This window comes from Protopterus annectens, chromosome 3.part1, assembly GCF_019279795.1.
Source record: "Protopterus annectens isolate FY-2018-M chromosome 3.part1, PAN1.0, whole genome shotgun sequence".
NCBI lineage: Eukaryota > Metazoa > Chordata > Ceratodontiformes > Protopteridae > Protopterus > Protopterus annectens.
In genome coordinates, this window is record NC_056732.1 from 1778236208 (window position 1) to 1778257328 (window position 21121).

At 36.8% G+C, this 21121-nt stretch overlaps 1 protein-coding gene across 1 annotated transcript; it reads right to left on the reverse strand.

Moving 5' to 3' along the window:
* Positions 1 to 2070: 2070 nt before the first annotated feature.
* Positions 2071 to 20818, reverse strand: LOC122797863 (vomeronasal type-2 receptor 26-like). The gene is made up of 4 exons (XM_044066385.1): positions 20508 to 20818; positions 9461 to 9675; positions 2822 to 3015; positions 2071 to 2790 (listed from the first exon to the last, which is right to left on the reverse strand). Exons 1-4 carry the CDS (start codon positions 20816 to 20818, stop codon positions 2071 to 2073), a joined length of 1440 nt encoding a protein of 479 aa, XP_043922320.1.
* Positions 20819 to 21121: the final 303 nt, after the last annotated feature.

Below are 21121 nucleotides of genomic sequence, written 5' to 3' on the forward strand. Positions count from 1 at the left end.
TGGAGCTCTTTTTTGAAGGTCTTTATAATACATGTCCTATGATTATGCAATCTATGTGCTAAAAATAGATTTTGGATTATCAAGAACATTATTGTCTTTATATAGAACAAGGCTGAACATTCCAGTAATGGAAGAGCACCTTACTATAGCCATTGTGATTAAAAGGTATAGTAAATAAACAGTTGTGGTACAATGGATACTGATATGTATTCTGGAACAAGGCTGCATTCAGGTAATACTAGCCTGCAATCAGTGTTCCATCATGTATATTTACTATATTACAAAATATTTGGTCAGTTTTTATTTCCTTACAAGGGTAATACAAAAATCTCTGTAGTCAAATAATTTTCCTTCTGCACTTTGTATGTGATGGCCTTATGCTTATCTTACATTTTTACTGGCAAATTTAGGCTTTGATAAGAGAATTAGTACTTTTCCTTTAGAATACGTAGGATTATGTATTAGCATAAAGGTCCTTTTATAAGGAACTAGTGTAGTATTTACATTTTGTGATAAAGACAAAGACAGAAAACTGAATAGGTATATTTTAGGAAAGTGCAATAACGTTTTTAATGTAGCAAATCCAGCCTTCTTAATTTTGAATTTTTTATTCTGCACCCATGCTACGAACCATCAAGCCTTACTCTGAGCAGACACAACCCATGCATTCCTACACAGGCGATATCAGTACAGTACCATAAGGAGGAATTAACTGCCAGGGGAAATCATAATATAGTCAGCCATGAGAATTGCTTATGGTGTCACTTGCATTTTAGCAGCTGATCGAGCATGTTATAGCTCTATCCCTAACTTCACTGCAAAAACCACCTATGTCTTTTACTCTCTCAAATGCACACTCTTTCACCTGAGATAGTAAGGGATGTCATCAGTGCCTCAAGAAGACATAGCCCACAGTCCCCTTCACAAAATTGCCACTGTGCAGAAACCACCCCTTACCTAACAGCATCACTGGGTCAACTGGGAACTAACTTCTTTCCCTCAAAATGTGTACGCTTGTCCCCCTGGACAGGTCTATCTGATACCCAAGCTGCTATTAAAATTCTGATTCTCTTGCCTGCAGTCATGGATTCATCCTTGTATGCTGTTGATATAGTTTTCACTATGATCTCCCTTAAATTTTACCACACAAGTTGTTTTATATGGCTTTAAGAATGCAGTGTGCCTTTTCGGATGGTACAAACCTTTTTTTACATCCTTAAGGTATATTTTACCTAATGACAAGCAACACATTTGGCACTGTCAAATACTTGTTTAACAATACAATATCAATTAACAAAAAATAAGTATATCATGTCAAATGAGTGCATTTTAATATGGGAAAATACAAGATTCATATGTTTCTAGCAGACAGTTTTCTCAAGTGAAAAGAAAAAAAGTTATCATAAAATGTGTTGTATTATGGTAAGATTAATGTTCTCACAGTTGAAAACATATATAATAGTAGAAACCAGAGTTAGTTATTTAATTAATAGGTATGTGGATACAAAGTTCCAGTACAGAACATTTTTATTTCCTTTTTCATATGTGGATTACTTTCTGGCCTCTTTTAGTTTTTAAATATCAGCTGCCATAATTAAAAAAGCATTATTATCACATTGTTTTAAGTGCATGGAATTCTGCCAAACTGAGATCACGTATGGCTCTCTGTTTTGTAATATTACTCAATGAACATTATGCTGTTAAAATATTTTGGCATTATATTTGCACAGAGTTCAAATCAATATTATCTGCAGAAAGAACACACTACTGTTCTGTTGAATTACAAGTATGATTCAGAATACTGTATTTAACAAAGATGAAACCTGAACTAGCCACAGAAAGTTCTTCTGATGTGACTGCTTATATTCACATCTCCTCTGTGAATCCCATTTCTTGTGCTTCATTGGATGGACTATGTAAGAGGAGTCTTTATAAATAAATACCATTTCATCCTGGAATATCCATGACAGGAAAAACAATCATTGATGCTTATTAATGACACTGCAGTATGTTTGACATAAGAATAATATTGTGACATCATATATGATGATGACATTTATGCCAACATATTCATTGTTTGTCAGTTAACTTTTCCCTTGTATTCATATCAGGCCTTACCAAAATGATATAACATTTAGGAATAAATATACATGTGATTAACCCAGTACTGGAAGCCAAAATGGCAAATATCTCTACAGCAACCATATATTTCCCCTTTGCACTCATGTACGCTGGGATAAATGAAAGCCAAACAGTAAGAAAAACAAGCATGCTGAATGTAATATGTTTTGCCTCATTAAATCTGTCTGGTAAGTTCCTAGCCAAAAAAGCACATAAAAAGCAGATACTTGCAAGCAACCCTAAGTATCCTAACATAACGTAAAACATGACTATTGAGCCTTCATTACACTTGTATATGATTTTTCCTTCTTCTGAGTTCATATCTTTCTGTGGGAATGGTGAACCAATAGTAAGCCAGACTGAGCATATAATAACTTGAAACAGGGAACCATAGGCAACAATGGAAATGGGTACCCATCTGGATCCGACCCAGTTCCGGAGTTTGCTGGATGGCATTCTGGCATTAAAGGCAATAATGACAATGATGGTTTTGGATAAGACAGCAGAGACACAAATGGAGAAGATGATGCCAAAAGAGACCTGACGGAGAAGACAGCTGGATTTCACTGGTTGTCCAATAAATATCAGCGATGAGAGAAAGCACAGCTGGAGTGCAGTAAGAAGAAGGTAACTGATGGCGCGGTTGTTAGCTCTGACAATCGGAGTGTACTGAACTGATGGCGCGGTTGTTAGCTCTGACAATCGGAGTGTACTGAAACTTTACGAAGATATAAAGAATGCATGTGGCTAGTAATGAGGCAGATACTGATAAACTAGTTAATACTGAACCTAGGTTCTCCTCAAAGGAAAGGAATTCAGTCATTTTGGGGATGCATTTCTCTCTCTTCTCATCTGACCATAGTTCTTCTGAGCACTTCATACAGTCACTGGTATCTGCAACAGAAAAACAAGTTGACAAATGATCTATAGATTCAAGTGAGTGACTGCATGCGATGCATGTATTGTATTGTATTTGGTCAGTTAATGGAATTTTAAAGGTAACAAGGTGTATAATATATAAAAGACAGTGCAAAGTAAAACTGTTTTATAAAATAAAACCATGCCTTCAACTATTGTCATTGCATTGGGTAACGAGTTTATCAAAAAAGGAAGGAGGGAGGGAAGGGGAAAGGGGAAGGAGGGAAGGAAAGCAAGAAAGAAAGAAAGAAAAATGTAGGAATGTTTGTTAGTTTCAGTTATATTGTGTTTCGCACAATGATATCAATACTGTTATACTGACCGGATTAATCATTATGTGATTATTACACACTTAGGAGTATATTCCTCTTCCTGCATTTGTTCATTTTCTATGAGAAAGGAAGTTATTTTGCTGGTAGAAACTGGAGGGACAACATTTTTAATTTGTTTTATTGATTTCTCTGGCATCCTCTTTAGTGAAACAAGTTATGTCAGGTGGTGGCAAAAAGCATATAAGCTAGCTTTAGTGGTCAATTCACAATTATTTTGGACTTCCTGTGCATATAAACCTCTACTATTTTTTGCAGGATGTGGTTGTGATTTAATAATTTTATTTTAAACTTTGATTGCTATAGAATTAAGGAGTAACTATTAAATGCTATTTCTTAGATTATACAAGGCTATTTACAATTGTTTAAGTGATCTATTTTGATGACATTGTTTGTATTTGAGAAATTAACTATGTAGATGGCAAATATTTACAGTCTTCTATGGATGGACAATATTCGGGTCGATGCAGTGAATGTGACTAAATGCCTTACATGGAGTTTGAAAAGTGTAACCTCACAGAGAGATTACCTCTTCTATGACTTAGTGAAGAGTCTAAATGAATATATGAAAGAGATTACTTTACTAGAATGTGAGGGTATTCATATTAGAGATTAATTAAGAACAATTAGGTTATGGTGCAGAAAACTTGAGAGATAGCTGGGAACAATGTTTGCTTTAACAAGGAAAAGATTATTTAAATGTCAGGGTTATACATCTGAACAAAATTAGCTTTAATAATGGGGTTCTATGTCATATGATTGTAACACCATATGATCAAATCGCAGAAGAGAGATTCTCATAATATCAAGCCAGCATTTCCTCCAGAAGCATGTATTTTTGGGACTGGGTGTTTGCCCTTTTCTCAATGTGTAGCAATCCCCCATGCTATTGTTTGTGATGCTGACTTCCAGAATAGATACCAGTTTGATATTATGAAACTTGATTTTTTTTTGTCCATTAATCATAGGATCTTGAGATCATATGACATAGATCCATGATAAAGATTATCTGTTAACTAAACTATTACATTAGAAAAAGTTATCATAGCTATTCATTTTATTGATTCAGGGGAAAGCCTCTGGCATGAATCATATTATACCAGATTTTTATAAATTTTTCAAAAAATAAAAAATAAAATAAAAAGAGAGAGAAGACTAGTCCTGTTCTTACATTACTCCACTTAGTTGAGATAATGGCATCTGACTTAAATTATTACTTTTAGCTCACTTGCTAAGGCTCCCTAAGCAGAGTAAAACAGTGCTTTTCCCAAGTAGTTGTAGAAAGATTTTCTTACTAAATCTGGAATTTAAAACCTTAGCTAAGATATTTGACTGTAGGTTCCAAAAGGCAGTATGATGGACTAATTTTTTATTTTGTTTTGACTTGGTAGAACACTGTAGTCAGTGGATCTTCTTCAGACCCAACTTGGGGAAATTCAATAAAATGTAACTTAACGTAGTAATGAATAGTACAGAAGTTTATAAAACAAAGTATACCTCTAGTAGAATAAGAGGTAATTAGAATAACTTCTATTTTACAAATATTTAAGATTGTATTAGTAATATAGCATTTACAAAGAAATGCAGAAAGATTAGAGAAATATAGATAATTATGGGAAGATTAGAAAGACAAGAATGGTTTATTCTGGGGAAATGGGAGAGCCAGGAATGACAGAATAAGAAGAGTGAGAAGAAAATGTGATTAACATGTTAAAGATATATTTACAGGTAAAAATTAAAGAGGTTTAAATTTTATTATTCGAGGATAACATCTTTTCACATCTCTCAGAAACTGCAAGAGTTGTCATGACTAATACATTAGTGTCACACATTATGAATGCCAATGTTAAACTTTAATTATCTTCAGAGTAATTTACAGATTATTATAGCATTAACTAGTGATAATTAGTTAAGACAAGAGCAGGTTGACATTGTTTAATATGATTTTGTTTAAATATTCAAAGAATGGTTGGAAAAAAACAAAATTCCAAACACTTCTGTGCAGTTAGATTTTTAGGAAAGCAGTCTACTTGTCTGAATGACCATACGTATGGCTAGTGCCAGAAGTTCTGAAGTTTACCTAACCCTTTTCTAAGTCTTATTTTAGACCAGTGAGGTCTCTTCCCAAAGTTTAGATATTAGTAGAACACCCCTAAAGGTTGTCTTCTTTCCCTGTTACTCTTAATTGTTATCTATTGAAGCATTATTTATCAGGTGCTTTTTATTCCATCCTGTTATCACAAAAATTAAACATGGCTTGGTCTGTAGATGATTTTGGTTCTTAGTCTATTTACCCCAGTTGACTTCTACCGCTAGTCATGCAGGATTTATTTATTTATTTATTTTGTCTCTATTCAGTGTATCCCTCAGTCATGATAATTCATTGATTTTTCCCTTAAACGTGGCATGTTTTCATTATTTTACATTGGTTCAGAAGTTGCTGTTCCAAGTAGGTTTTGACATGTACATATTTAGGCACTGCCTTTACCACAGATCTAGTTAAGGTGATTAACAAGTACCATGCATCTGTTAGTTCAAGAGACACTTTAGAAGATTATTATATGAAGGTAACTCATTAGCAATTTTCATATTAGATTATAGATTATTGTAATGATTCCCTCGTTTAAAATCTTGTTTTTGTAGCGCAGCCCCATTCATTATTTTTTCAATGACATTAAAAACCTTAATGCCTTGATTGCAGAGGTTATTTGATATTCAAATAATACTAGAAGTAGTTTGAATAAACTGACTGCATCCAGAAATTAAATAAGGGAGCTTGCTTTCTGAATCTTCTGAATTAGTTACTAACCACTATTGTTTGGCAGTGTTTTTAGAGCAGGATTAGAACAAAAGCCTATATGGCTATGCTTTGAAATTGAAATTTTACATCCACAATCATTATTTAAACTGTTAATCAAGGTATGGGATACAGGAGAACTTTTAAGATATCTATATATATATATATATATATATATATATATATATATATATATATACACACACACACACACACACACACACACACACACACACATATATATATATATATATATATATATTTTTTTTTTTGTCTTTTCACTCTATGAACTGCTAAGAGTTGCTGAGGTTAATTTATATGTTGTGTACATGGTACTCTGGAAAGTTCAAGTTAGATGATAGGTACATTTATTTGCACAAAATGGATCTGAGCAGGATATTTTTACATTACAGATTTTATGCATAATTAAGAATATACATTTTTTTACAAAATTAATGAATGAATGATACATGGCAAGAACACATAAATTATGGCAATTATTTCACATTAGATCTTTGATCGCCAGCAGTTGCTTAATGGACAAGTGCCTTCCAGTAACCAGATCACAGAGGTCTTGAAATAAGGGTAGATATGTGTTGATCTGATTTAAATATTCAAATTAACTCCATGTTAGATATTCAGATTCAATTAGGTTGAAGCTGGTACTTAGCGATGAAGACAGACACTTTTTTTTCAACTAAAATATATATATTTTTTTACTAAAGTTGCTATTTCACTAAAAGCTTGTACCTGCCAGACTAGGTAATGCAGGTTGGCCACAGTCAGACTCTTGCCATCAGCTGATGACTATTTTCATTTGATTTGCCTTTTCCCATAAGTAGTTAACTTATGGCATCACCTTATAGAAGTAATTGGGTGGACTATAAGGACTTTGAGGAAAGTGACACAAACTATGTCACCTGAGAAGGAGCACATGCCGTTCTTATAACTGTTTTTGTTGTTATATTAGTTCTGTTCAAACCATTGAACAGTCCAGCATTGAAATAAAGTTAACATTCATCTACATGCAGATTACCGAACAAGGAATGATATACGTCTGACTACATACAAAAGGTGTATACAAAAGTTGTCTAGGTAAGCACACTACATGAGTGAGAAGACAGTGTGGTTACAATTTTCTTCAGAAAGAACAATCATATAAATGACAACTGAGTAACTACTGAGTAAACGTAGTATTAGTATTAGTAGTGGAGTTGTGGGTTTTGACCACCAAGGACTGCATCTTTGCCTATGTCTCAGAAAACAGTAAAGATTTTTAGAGTAATGCATTAGTAGTACACATTGAGAATGCAAATGGTAAACATGAATATTAGAGTACTTGAACAATCAGTTTAAATAAGAGAAGTAGAAAGCTCATAGTTAAGAATATTATTGGAGTTACCTTTGCAGAATCACTAAGTCATCTGACTTAAATGCTATATTTTTTAAAAGTGTGCTTAATTAAAAATAACCATGTAAAACTTTCTTGAACTGATATCTGTACATGCATTTTATACAGTATCTCATATATGTTTTCTAGCATGTCTCTAGTTTTCATAATGTTTTATCAGTGATTTAGTTTTGTTCATATTACTATACGCAATAAGATTTTGCGGATTTCTACATGCGATGTGTTAGTGATCATGTCACCTTATTACTATTTCAAACACAGATATGAATGACTGGTGATTTGAAACAAACAGAGATGCCCTTACAGAGTGATAAGCTAAAAAGGGCAGCTCATGATAGCAGACAACGTATAGTATGATTTACAAAGTCTATAGAAAAATTGGTACACGCAGACAAATGTAAGCTTTGTACTAGAGAATTTGAAACAGGTGCACATCTAGTTGCTGACTGATATACTCATGGCTAAGTGTCTGTACAGTGAGGACACAATAATGTGGTAAGATGGCTGCATTAAGGATTTGGAAAACATTGCAATATATAAGTAGGTGAGAAGCAATGGAAACAAAAACCACAAAGAATCACTGAAGATGAAAAAGAACTGATCACATGGGATTACCCAATACGAACATGAAAGGAAATAGAGGCAAGAAAACCAGACATTGTAATTTAAGAAAAAAATAGCCTTGATATTTGAAATAGCTACATCTAGGGATTATAAAGTCCTGCATACTGAGAGACATAAAGTCATAATATACTAGGTTATGGAAGCAGAAACTACAGCAATATTGAATAAAGATATGCATACAGTTCGTATCGTAGTAGGGGCAACAATGATGAATAAAATATGTTGATGATGCAGGTAACTCCATATAAACTGCAGAACAAGGCAATTTTGTGTAAATTATGGGTGCTAAGAAGATCATTATTCAGAATTTCAAAGACTGACTCAGTACTAATATTGTAAACTGTAACCATACCCAGACTTTAAAAATTAGGTCTTTTCCTGTCAATGCATTAGAACCCATAACTGTTTGGAGAAATTTTACTGTTGTCAAAAATAAATTCATAATGTTTGGTTCCTGAGAATAAACTTTTTGATTATGGACAATTTTGTCTTAAACTGTTGTCATTATCTCTGAAAATAAAAGTTATACTGTCGTTCACTGTTATCTTTTATTACCACCTGTAATGTATGTAAGCGCACTGTAAACATCCATTCATTAATTCACTCATTCATTCCCTGATACCTGCTCACTTCATGCCTGTAGGGAAAGCTGTAGTCTATTCTACTACACAAGCCTGTGAGGCACAGAAACAAATTTGGCAAGGAATTCCAGTTCACTGCAGGATATGCATTCACATGTACCCGCTAACAAACTGTATAAAGATATATGTGCAGTTTTCAAGCTCAGCAATTTTCCTGTCATCTAGTCTATAAAAGAGATAAGAAACCAAAAATGTCAGTTTCACATTAAGATAGGAAAGATGAGACCACATACAAAAGACACCCCAGCCAGGAAATGAACTGGAAAATCAAGTGCTGTGATGTGTTAATGCTAATCACAAATTACTATACTGACAGATATTCCATAATTTAAACACTGTCAAATTAATGGTAAATCAAACAGACTAACGTTACTTATAAAATAAAAACAAATTGTTTTCAGTTAGACAATACTTCATTTTAGACATGAAAATAACTTTGAAATAATCTTGAAAGATGAAAAGTTTTAATTCCAAGCATTTAATGCTGTCTTGTTATAACTCTAAGTGACTCAGGAAAGTCTGTGAATACGAATCATCTTTTATGCAGTTAAATGTATCTTCATAGTATTGGTTAAAGGTTTAGTGAATATTAATACATTAAAAGTAATACATAACCCACCTGTCTCATTAGTGATCTCACCCTTTGAACAAGGTATACAGTCAAAGCAGCAGACTGGCTGTCCTGGGCGAGTAGCCTTCCTGTATCCTGAAGCACAAGGCTCACTGCAGACAGACTGTGGAGGCTGTGAAGGGATGCAGAAATGGAGAAGGTGGTAGATTTTCATCTCTAAAGAAACTGTTAATTTTGCATACTGGAAACTTAAAATTGTATAACTGAAACACATAATCCTTCATAAAGTTAACACATAATAGTGTAAGTTAAGATATTGCACGCAACTCATTAAATACTGTTTTACTAGAGTACTGCACCAAACTGGATATCCTAACTTTTCTATTCTTTAGAGTAGTGCAAGCTGAGGGAAAGGGAAAAATAAATATAACAAATACTCATGCATTATATTTAATCAAAACACTATCTTAGATACAGCATAAAACATCTCCAACAAGAAAGCAACAGTCATTGAGCTGGAGGGTGAAAGATCTCAAGAGTTTATAGGGTCATAGGTACTTACTAGGATACTGATCTGTGAGGATCTTAAGAATCCTAGTCTTACATTCCAATGTTTGTTATTTTTCTCTACTGTTTTGTGTATGAATAACCAAGAGGAAGGTAGAACATAGAATAAGTAAATAAGAATTGTTTTAAACTACATACTTTTATTATTCCTTCTGAAAGGGGGGAGGGCTGCAAGACTCACCATGGGGATAACTTCCTTATACTATCTACTTTTAAGAATTTTAGTTGGCCTAGCACTTCAGGCAATTGGAGGTGCAGGTTGGAAAATAGAGGCTCTGCCAGAAGTGAATTATTAAGACCTTGTCTTTTCTTATTTATTTATTTTCATTTTATTGATATTTGATTACCAGTTAAGTCAGACTGGGTAGGAGCTCATTTTCAGAGGAGGCCCAGGGAGAAAAGTTCCAAACTTTTTCAAAACATTTTAAGAACAATAACATTAAAATCTTCAAAAATAATACACAAAGCATCTACAGTTTAAATAATTTTACCAAATTAGACCTAATATGAAACACTAAGCCACGGTGGTGCAGCGGTAGCATTGTCGCCTCACAGCAAGAGGTTCTCCCTTTCGATTCTCGGCTGGAGTGCCTTCTGTGTGGAGTCTGCATGTCCTCCCCATGGTCTTGTGGCATTCGAAAGACATGCGTGAATGGGTGTGCCTTCATTGAAGGTTGGGCATTGGGCTGGCACCTCGGCACCGTAAAAATCTACTGCCAATCATTAGCAGACTGAAGTTCTGCTGTGGAGACCCCTAACAGGGAAAAGCCCAAAGAAGAAGAAGAAGAAGACCTAATATGAAACACTGGTTAAGAATAGATACAATTTATATGAGAGTAGTTTAATATTTAGAGAAATTTCAGCCAGTTTATAAACAAATTAAAAGTAAGATAGTATAATACAAATAGTAACTGCAATAAGAAGTGATAGAAAAGCAAGCTTATGGTATAATTAGAAAGAAAGCCAGGAAAGAGAAATTGATAGAATAAGGAAGTGAGTAAAGATGGGAGAATAAGGAAGTATAAGGTGCGTATAGTTACTTGTTCACATTTAAGGATATAGTTTAGTCTGGTGTTGAGCAATAACATGAACACATTCTGGCTAGGAATAAGGTTAATAGGATTCCCATTCCTCGTAGCCATCTTTAGTTCCTCTCTATCCCACCCCCCACCCTTGGCCAGCTCAACCTTCCTCTCCTCATCCTGAGCTAGGACAAACTGGACCCTTGATTCCCACCAATATCTATGCCTGGTTCTTCAAGTCAAATGACTCTGTGGAGAAGAAAAAGAAAAGATTGCTGGCAGAGTATCTGGAGTGCCCACTCACATCCATCTGATATGGTCTCTCAGTATGTGCCCTTTGTCATAAAATGTAGTGTGGTGTCCACAAAGGCACAAAGAATGATCCCACTCACTACTCATCATTGTACATTAAGCCCCAAACAAACAGTTAACAAGATATAAATACACCCTACTCTTAAATCTTAAAAGCAGTTCATAGTAAAAAAAAGTAGCAATAACAAGGAAAATGTGTATTGAATATGTGTGCTCAAATTCAGAAAGTATATTCAGTGTCCAATATCAGCCATCACAGCCATTAATTAGCACTCAATGATCATATTACTATACCATCAGGATTCAAAAATGACCAAACAAATATCCTATGAACTACCAAGTAAATCAGCACAAGACAGACACAAAGTCTATGTGTCACTCAGAGCAATTTCTTGAAAGAAAAGTAATATGTCCATATGTATGAACAAAACACTTGGGTATGGCACAGGAAAAGAACACTAAAGGTCATCAGATATTTGCTCAGTCACCTATTACATGTCTTGGAAGTTTTCTTGTCAGTGGTGACACTAATTCCATCCCTCAATGATCACTAAACTCCTGAAGTTGAGAGTTGGTATTGGGAGATTTAGAAGCCCCTACATTCTCATTTAGGTTCATAGGTTCATACTAGGCTAACTGCCCTAGGGCATTTACAAGCCCAGACCAAAGTTATGTGGCTTACGCCGCCCCTTATGTTAGAAATACTGTGCCCATTAGTTTGTTGTGCCTCTGTCCAGTAGTGACACAGAGATGATTCCCGGGGCAAACCTACGATCTCCCATCCACCGGTCAAGATTTCTCTTGAACAGAGCCAGCGAGGTGCTCTGCCTCACATGGACCGGGATTTTATTCCACAGCATGGGGAGTCTCTGGGTGATAAATCTATCCCTCCAGCACATCCTATTTATATCCGTGCTAAAGTTTAAGTCTCTTGCTCTAGTGGTTTTGGTGGATTTGGATTTTTTGAGGTGGAGTATGTCCATTAATTCCGGGTTGGTCATGGCCTTGTATGTCAGGCACAGGTCACCTCTGAGCAGACAGTATGCAACTGAATAGAGTTGGGGTTTCTTCAGTCTGGCAGCATATGACAGGTTTTGGAGTCCATTTATCCTTTTGGTGAGGAACTTTTGGGGTCTCTCCAATTGCTGCAGGTGTCGGGTGATATACATCCCGAATGGGGCATTGTACTCGATCATTGGTATGATAAGTGAAGAGTACAGGGGAACAATGACCTCACTTGATCTGGATGTGAATCCCTTCATGATCAGGTGGGCAATGTAGAAGGTCTTTCGAACCACTTTAGCAACGTGAGCGTCAAACGAGAGGCCACTGTCAACCTGGGTCTCCAGGTCCCTGATAACCTCTTCTGTGCTTAGTGGGTTGCCACCTATATGGTAGCTCGGGGTTACCTTGTTTTTCCCGAAGGGTATGACTATACACTTTTTTGCGTTTAACTTCAGGCCATGGCTCTGGCACCAGCTATCAGTTTCCGTGAGACCCCTCTGAAGGATGTCTGTGTCCGATGTACTATCCACTATGGCACCCAGTTTGCAGTCATCCGCAAACTTTGTCAGCCATAGTCCTCCTATGTTTGCTTGTACTTCTGAGAAGTAGATGCCGAACAATAGGGGGCCAAGGACTGAGCCCTGTGGGACTCCACTTGTAACCGGCTTGGAGTCTGACATGGCTCCAGCAACTCTAACCCTGTGGGTTCTGTCCTTTAGCCAGTTTGCAACCCATCTTGTGACATATGGGTTTACATTTAAGCTGGTAAGTTTCTCTATAATACCCGAGTGGGGTATTGTGTTGAAAGCTTTTGCAAGGTCAAGGTAGGCTGTATGGACTGCCTTTCCCTCATCAATTGCCTTGGTGACTGTTTCGAAGAAGTCGACCAAGTTCAAAAGGCAAGATCTGCCCTTGACAAAGCCAAACTGGTTTGGGTCCAAGGTCTGCAAGTCCCCTATGTCCTTGTTTATGAGTTCCATTATGATCCTCTCCATAGCTTTGCAGACCAGGCTTGTTAAGCTTATGGGGCGGTAATTACCAGGGTCCATAGAGGCACCGCCTTTGTGGAGTGGGACCACAGTTGCCGTATGCCACTCCTTGGGCACATATCCTGTGGTGAGGCTAAGATTAAACAGCTGCCTTATGTGCGGGTTTAGTTCTTCATTGAGTTCATGTAGCACACAGCCGGGGACCCCATCCAGTCCCATTGATGCTGTGTTTTTAGCTTTAGAGAGAGCAGCTTTCACCTGCGCATTTGAGATCTCTGGGAGGCTACTCTCAGTTGGGATAGTTATCTCTCCTTTTGGGGAGGGGGGTGAAGTTTGCGCTGAACCTGTCTGCCAGTATGTTGGCAATGTCTGTGGGTTCTGTGATTTTTGTATCATTTTGGACTAATTCTGAGCATATCTGGGAGTTTCCACCCAGGTTTCTGACATAGCTGAAGAAGGCCTAATGATTGTCTTTTGAATCTATGGCAATTTTTCTCTCAAAGTTGGCCTTGGATGATTTTATGAGGGATCGTAGTTTCTTGCTAGTGCTGATCAAAGATGCCTTCCCTTTTTGGGATTTTGCTCTATCATGTAATAGCTTTCTCCTCTTATTGTAAAGTTTGTTTATGGCTGGGGTCCACCAGACTGGACGTTTGCCCTTGGTGGAAATAGTCTTGGTTTTATTTGGGATTGCCTGATCCATGCAGTCCTGAAGGTGTTCATAGAAGGCATTTGTAAGGGCTTCCGCAGCTTGGGTTGTGGTTTCCATTGGCTCGGGGGCCTTGAAGGATACCACACCTGTCTTGAGTAGTGTGAAGTTTGCTTTAGAGAAGTTCTTCACTGTGGTCTTTTTTGTTTGGGGTGGGGGCAGGATGTGGATTTCTAGTGAGATTTCTAGAAGAACTGTTCACTTGTTCCATGATATCGCAACCTTTCTTTTGAATAGGACCTTGGGCTACTTCTGCTTTCTCAGAGAGCTTGCTCTGACCATAACCACACTATCACCATGAAAAGAACCCCTTTTATGACATGAGGAGAGGGGAACCATCCAGTGCATCCTCTGAGGTATAGTATCCAAATTCTATCTCCCCCCATTTAGAAAAAACACAGTAAGTGTTCAGTGAAATCCTCCGATGGACTCTCTCTTCTTCTATTCCTATTGACTTATGAGTCTGTCTCCAAATGAGAAGACTTTGCCACAGTGACCCAGAAGTAATCCACAAGAAAATGTCCTTCTTCTACCCCTCTAATGCCATCCAGGGTGGTCAGTGATTTTGAGGCTCAATATTGTAGAAAAAAACTTGGTCTTCTCCACTTTCACAGCTCCATCATATCTTTCTTTGTATGGTCCAGGGAGGTAGGTCTCAAACCTCTGCACACTATGACTATGTCAGAAGTGTAGATGCGGCACAGGAACTTGACTGCATGTTTGATGTGGCAAATACTTGCACCCTATAGGCTACTGACTGTGATCCTGTCCTTGCACAGCCTGGTATGTGGTGCATCAACATGTCTCACTATGGAGCCACCTGTGAGTAGAATATTGCACTGTGTGGAGATTTGCCTTATGGGCTTTTGATTTGAAACAAAGTGATTCATAGATGTACGTTTTATGATGGGAGCTGCCTGTATTGTGAGTTGTGAGGATGCTGAGGGTAATTCTTTCTTAGGCTACATTTAAGAGAACTTTGTGGCTTATTTAAGTTACTTTTAATTGCCTCATCATATGTAGGTATAGGTTCATAGGTTCATAGGTAAGTACTAGGCTATCTGCCCATGGGCATTTATAAGCCTAGCCACAGAGTGATGGCTTTCACCTCCCCATTAGATTAGTAACCTGGGCCTCTGTCAACAGGGCTCCTGAAGTGATCCCAGGGTAGAACTTATGATTACCCATCCACTCATCAAGATTTCTCTTGAAAAGGGTCAGAGAGGAGCTCTGTCAAATATGGATTGGGATTCTATTCCAGAGTGAGGGGAGTCGCTGGGACAGGAATCTATCCCTCCAGCATGTCCTGTTTATTGTTGTACATAGGTTCAAGTCATTAGAACGAGTGATTCTGAGGGACCTCGTTTTTTTGAGGTGAAGCATGTCTATTAGTGCAGGGTTTGACATGGCCCTATAGATCAGGCATAGGTCACCTCTGAGCAGACGGTAAGTGACTGAGAAGAGCTGGAGCTTTTTTAGTCATGCTTCATAGGGTAATTGTTTAAGGCCCTTAATTCTCTTAATGAGGTACTTCTGTGGTCTTTCTAGTTGTTGCAGATGTCTAGTGAGGTACATCCCAAATGGGACATTGTACTCTATTATGGGCCTAATGAGTGAGGAGTAAAGGGGCACAATCACCTCCTTGGATCTGGATGAGAAACCCTTTGTGATCAGGTGTGCCACATAGAAGGATTTCCTGACCGTTTTGGCTATGTGGTTATCAAAGGAGAGCATGCTATCTACTTGGGTACCCAGGTCCCTAATTACTTCTTCTGTACTTAGTGGATTCCCATCTATGTGGTAGTTTGTAGGTACTTTGTTTTTCCCAAATGGGATTACTATGCATTTTTTGGCATTTAGCTTGAGGCTGTGACTTTGACACCAGGTGTTTGTCTCTGTGAGACCCTTTTTCAGGATGTCTGTGTCAGCTGGAGAGTCAATTATTGCACCCAATTTACAGTCATCTGCGAACTTGGTTAGCCACAGTCCCTCCGCCTTTGCCTGTACTTCAGAGAAATATATACCGAACAGGAGGGGTCCCAGGACTGAGCCCTGTGGGACTCCATCCTGGGACCCCTCCTGTTCGGTATATATTTCTCTGAAGTATAGGTATTGATTTGGGGTACACTAGTAAGTGTGGAAAGAAATGTATATGTGTTTGCTGTGAGCTGTGTGTGATTGGTTTAATGCAGTGTTGTGAGGTACTGACATCCCGCTTCTTATTTGTTGTGGCTTCACATGAGAGCTTTGCCTCTAGTAAAATGATATAAAAAAATCTCTCACACACTGCGTCAGTTTCTTTAAACAATAGGTAGTTGTCACTAAACATGAGGCAACTCTTAACAGTGTTTTACAACACTTATTTTAACCAAGCTAACTACAGAGATCATTGAAAAATGTAAATCCATGGTTTCAGATGATTACTAATGTAGCTAAAGGGGAATAACACCTAAATCGCCCTGCTAGACAGGGGTCCAGGGAAGTAAATATTGTGTGAAGAAATATCCAGGGAATTGTTATGGCTAGGCTTGTATAGGCCCTAGGGCCTAGCACCAACCTATGAACCTATAAGAGGGCTGGAGTTGATTTATTGAAGAGCTATCTGTCTAATAGAACAAGCTGAGTCTACACAGAGTGTAACATGCTTGTTAGCAAAAATCAGAATCTCTTTGTGCAACTACTGAGGGGAGCATTTTGGATAATAGTTAAGGTATTGATTTGGGTACACTAGTAAGTGTGGACAGAAAAAAACTTTGGTTTGAATACCAACATCAGGTAGGTGGCAAGTAATTTGTGTAGGCAGGCAATGAGATTGGTTTAAGACTTGCAATTATGTACCACAGATTAATTCTGACATTATGCAGCTGATAGCTGAAGTTAAGCATGGCTCTTAAGTGAAGATTTGAAAGTGAAAGCCCCTGTGTCTATCAAATACAGTGTTGCGCAATGCTCTAGGGAGGGCCACCCAGCTCTAATAAACTGAGGAGCTAAAGTGAAAGAACCAATAAGAAAGTAGCTAGAACTCCTGCCAGTAATATCTACAACTTGGTATTTAACAGTAAATGCATCTCTGCCATACTGCACATAGCAAGTTTACAATCTGACTAGAAAACCAACTTTAACTGTACTTTAAACAAAATGATAGATGAAACAGCGTAAAAGGACTGGAGAGTTATAAGGAAAACAGTTTTATTAATGGCACAGAGATGACATGCAATGAGTAAGGAGAAACAGTGTTAACAAAATGAGGATGTATTAAACAAACAACTGACCAGGTGCAGAATATAAGCAGTTTTAAGTAAAACTAAACTAATAAAAAGGAGGGGGGGGGAGCAAAGTCACAGGAAAAATAATGTTATTCGTTAGAAAGAAGTACTAACAGATTTAGAAATGATGAGGTTAACTACATATAACACAAGGCTAGTGACTTTAGTCACACTAGCAGTGAAAGTGTAAAGACATTTGATAAAATAAGCAAGAATACTGAAAAACACCAAAACAAATGTAAGTGTAGCAATATGACTTATTTTATTTGTTAATATGAGGAGTTTATGTTTGACTATAAGTTTTATGACACTTCAGGTGTCAAAAACATAACATGGCCAGTGAAAGTTTTCCTCCAACAAATGCATGCATAGAAATGTATCTCAGATATACAAATACATTGAAACATGAGCAAATGCAAATATGCTGATGGCAAAAGGCATTCACTTGCCTAAACAATGCTACCATTTACTGTTACATATATGTTCCTCTATGAACCAGTCTATTTTATTACCAGGCATCTGTTAATCACTTAAGACATAGAACACTGAATGAAGTCTTACAAGAAGAAGTAGTGAATAAACCATTACAACAGGATGACAAAATAAATAAATGACTACTGCAAATTTAAGGTGTCATGAGTGCTTATGCCAGTAAGTTAATTGCTTTACTTCTGCTGTTCTGGTCACTAATGAAGAAAACAAGAGAGATTGTATCTCCTTACATGTAAACTGAAAATAAAAATATAATTATATAGTCTCTTGATGCTTGGGATAATTTTTAAGGCTCTTCAACCTTTTCTATTAAATGATATTTCCTAAAGTCTATCATAAAATAACCTCCCTTCCATATGTCACCTTTGACACCCTAACTTCTTTGCTATCTACAGCTAAAGCCATCTAATGTGTTCATGATATAGCAGTGAGCTGACTGCTACTCTACTCCACTGTATATAAATCAGATTCTTAAAAAGTTGTTTTTTATTTCCCTCTTTTATATTCTTACTTATTTGATAAGATGCATTATGAGGTATAGCTATGTTTAAACTGTCTGGGTAGAACTCAGTACAGTACTCCATAAGCAGTCTTTCATGTACCCTGCTGTAGATGAGTTCATTGTGTGTACAATCTACACATATCAATGGACAAATCGATGCCTATCTTGTGTACAATCCACATATGTAACTGCACATTGATACAAGTCTTGTGTACAGTCTACGCATGTAACTTTGCACATTGATACCTATCATGTGTACAATCTACACATGTAACTGTGCATATGGATGCCTATCATGTGTGCAATCTACAAATGTAACTGCACATTGATACCTCCCTTGAGTATAATCTACACGTGACTATGCACATTGATACCTTTTATGTGTACAATCTACAAACTGTGCACATTGATACCTATCACATGTACAAGCTACAAATTTAATTTTAGATATTGATATCTATCGTGTGTACAGTGTATACATGTAACTGTATGAACATTGATACCAATCATGTGTATAATCCACACATGTAACTGCACATTGACACCAATCATGTGTACAGTCTACACATGTAACTGCTCATTGAGATCAATCATGTGTACAATCTAAACATGTAACTGTGCACATTGACACCTACTGTGTGTACAATCTACACATGTAACTCTGCACTTTGATACCCATCATGTGTGCAATCTAAACATGTAACTATGCTCTTAGATACCTATCATGTTTGCAATCTTAACATGTGACTGTGTACTTAGATACATGTCATGTGTGCAATCTACACATGTAACTATGCACATCAATACCTGTCATGTGTGTAGTCTACACATGTAACTGCTCATTGAGGCCAATCATGTGTACAATCTAAACATGTAACTATACACATTGATGCCTATTGTGTCTACAATCTACAAATGTAACTGTGCACATTGATACCTACTGTGTGTACAATCTACACATGTAACTCTGCACTTTGATACCTATCATGTGTGCAATCTACACATGTAACTATGCACATTGATACCTGTCATTTGTGCAGCCTACATATGTAACTGTGCACAGTGACACCTGCCATGTATACTCTCTAGACATGCAACTGTGCACTTTGACACCTGTTGTGTGTAGAATCTACACATGCAACTATGCACATTGACACCTATCATGTATAGATTTTCCACATGTAACTGTTCCTTTGATACCTATCGTGTGTATAATGTACTCATAACTATGCACATCGATACCTACTGTGTGTACAAACTACACATGTAACTGCACATTGATATCTACCTTGTGTACAATCTACATGTGACTTTGCACATTGACAATGATCACATGTACAAGCTACACATGTAACTGTACACATTAATATATATCATGTGTACAATATACACATGTAACTGCACGGACATTGACACCAGTCATGTGTACAATCTACACATGTAACTGCATGTTGATTCCAATTGTGTGTACAATTTACACACCTAACTGTGCTATTGATACCTATCATGTGTGCACTGTACACATGTAACTGTGAACATTGATATATATCATTTGTACAATCTTTACATGTAACTGTGCACATTAGCACCTGTTGTGTACAACCTACTCCTGTAGCTGTGCACATTCAAACCTGTGGTGTGTACAATCTACACATGTAACTGTGCACTTTGGCACTTATCCTGTCTACAATTTACAAATGTAACTGTGCACTTTGACACCTGTGTACAATCTGCACATGTAACTGCACATTGATACCTACCTTGTTTACAAGCTACACATGTGACTATGACATTGATACCTTTGTACATGCAATCTACAAACATAACTGTGCACATTGATACCTACTGCATGTTCAATCTACACATGTAACTGTACACATTGATGTGTGCAATGTACACATGTAAGTGCACGCATATTGATACCAATCATGTGTACAATCTACACATGTAACTGCACATTGATAACAATTGTTTGTACAATCTATACATTTAACGGTGCATATTGATATCTATTGTGTGTCCAATCTGCACATGTAAGTGCACATTGATACCTGACGTGTACACTCTACACATGTAACTCTGCCCTTTGATATCTATCATGGGTACAATCTGCACATGTAATTGTGCACATTGATAGACCAGAACACCACAGCTAGCAGTATAAAATTCTGTATAAAAAAAAATCTAAGCTCTTTCACCTAACCACTGTCAGGTCTTTATCTATAAAGTACCTGCACTGATTGTAAGTTCCCCATTTAAATGTGCCTAGTTTCTTGTTTTTTATTCTATCATTTCCAGTGTCCGCTCTTTCAAATATTTCTTTCAAGTTTGTATCCCTTCTTCTAATAAATTTTGGTGTATCAGGTATAAAACGTTTTGTTTCTTCATTCACCTTAAAAATCCCCCAATGCTTCTTAATAATTTTTTCTATTTCCATTGAGATGGTGGAATAAGTGTGAATAAAGGCAGTGTCATATTCTACCTGAGTTAAAATCTGTTTTATCTCTGTGGAGCCACCTTTTCCAAACAGTGGACTATACATAACATCCCTGTCCCTAGTCACCTCATCTATTTAATTGTCCACCAGACTTACTAGGTATTTTTTTGTATAAAAAGCTTCCTAATAAATTTCACTTCCTTAGTGAACACAGAAAAATCACTACACATTCTTGAGGCCCTAATTAACTGCCCCTTCACAATTCCCTTCTTTTGAAATTGTGGATTTCCACTATCGTAGTTTAAGTAGAAATTTGAAAATGTGTGTTTCCTAAATATCTTGGATTGAAAACAATTATTAACAAAATCCTTGTACAAGGTTACATCTGAATAATTAATTTTCTCTAAA

What these genes read in the sequence shown, in the direction of transcription:
- LOC122797863 (XM_044066385.1), bottom strand. Translation starts at nt 20,818, where the DNA reads ATGTATAGTCCACTGTTTGGAAAAGGTGGCTCCACAGAGATAAAACAG. An exon ending in GGAACTTACAATCAGTGCAG is followed by an intron (nt 9,676 to 20,507) that starts GTACTTTATAGA and finishes TATGTGTTTCAG; the next exon opens with TTATACAATTTTAAGTTTCC. An exon ending in TGAGATCACTAATGAGACAG is followed by an intron (nt 3,016 to 9,460) that starts GTGGGTTATGTA and finishes TTTCTGTTGCAG; the next exon opens with ATACCAGTGACTGTATGAAG.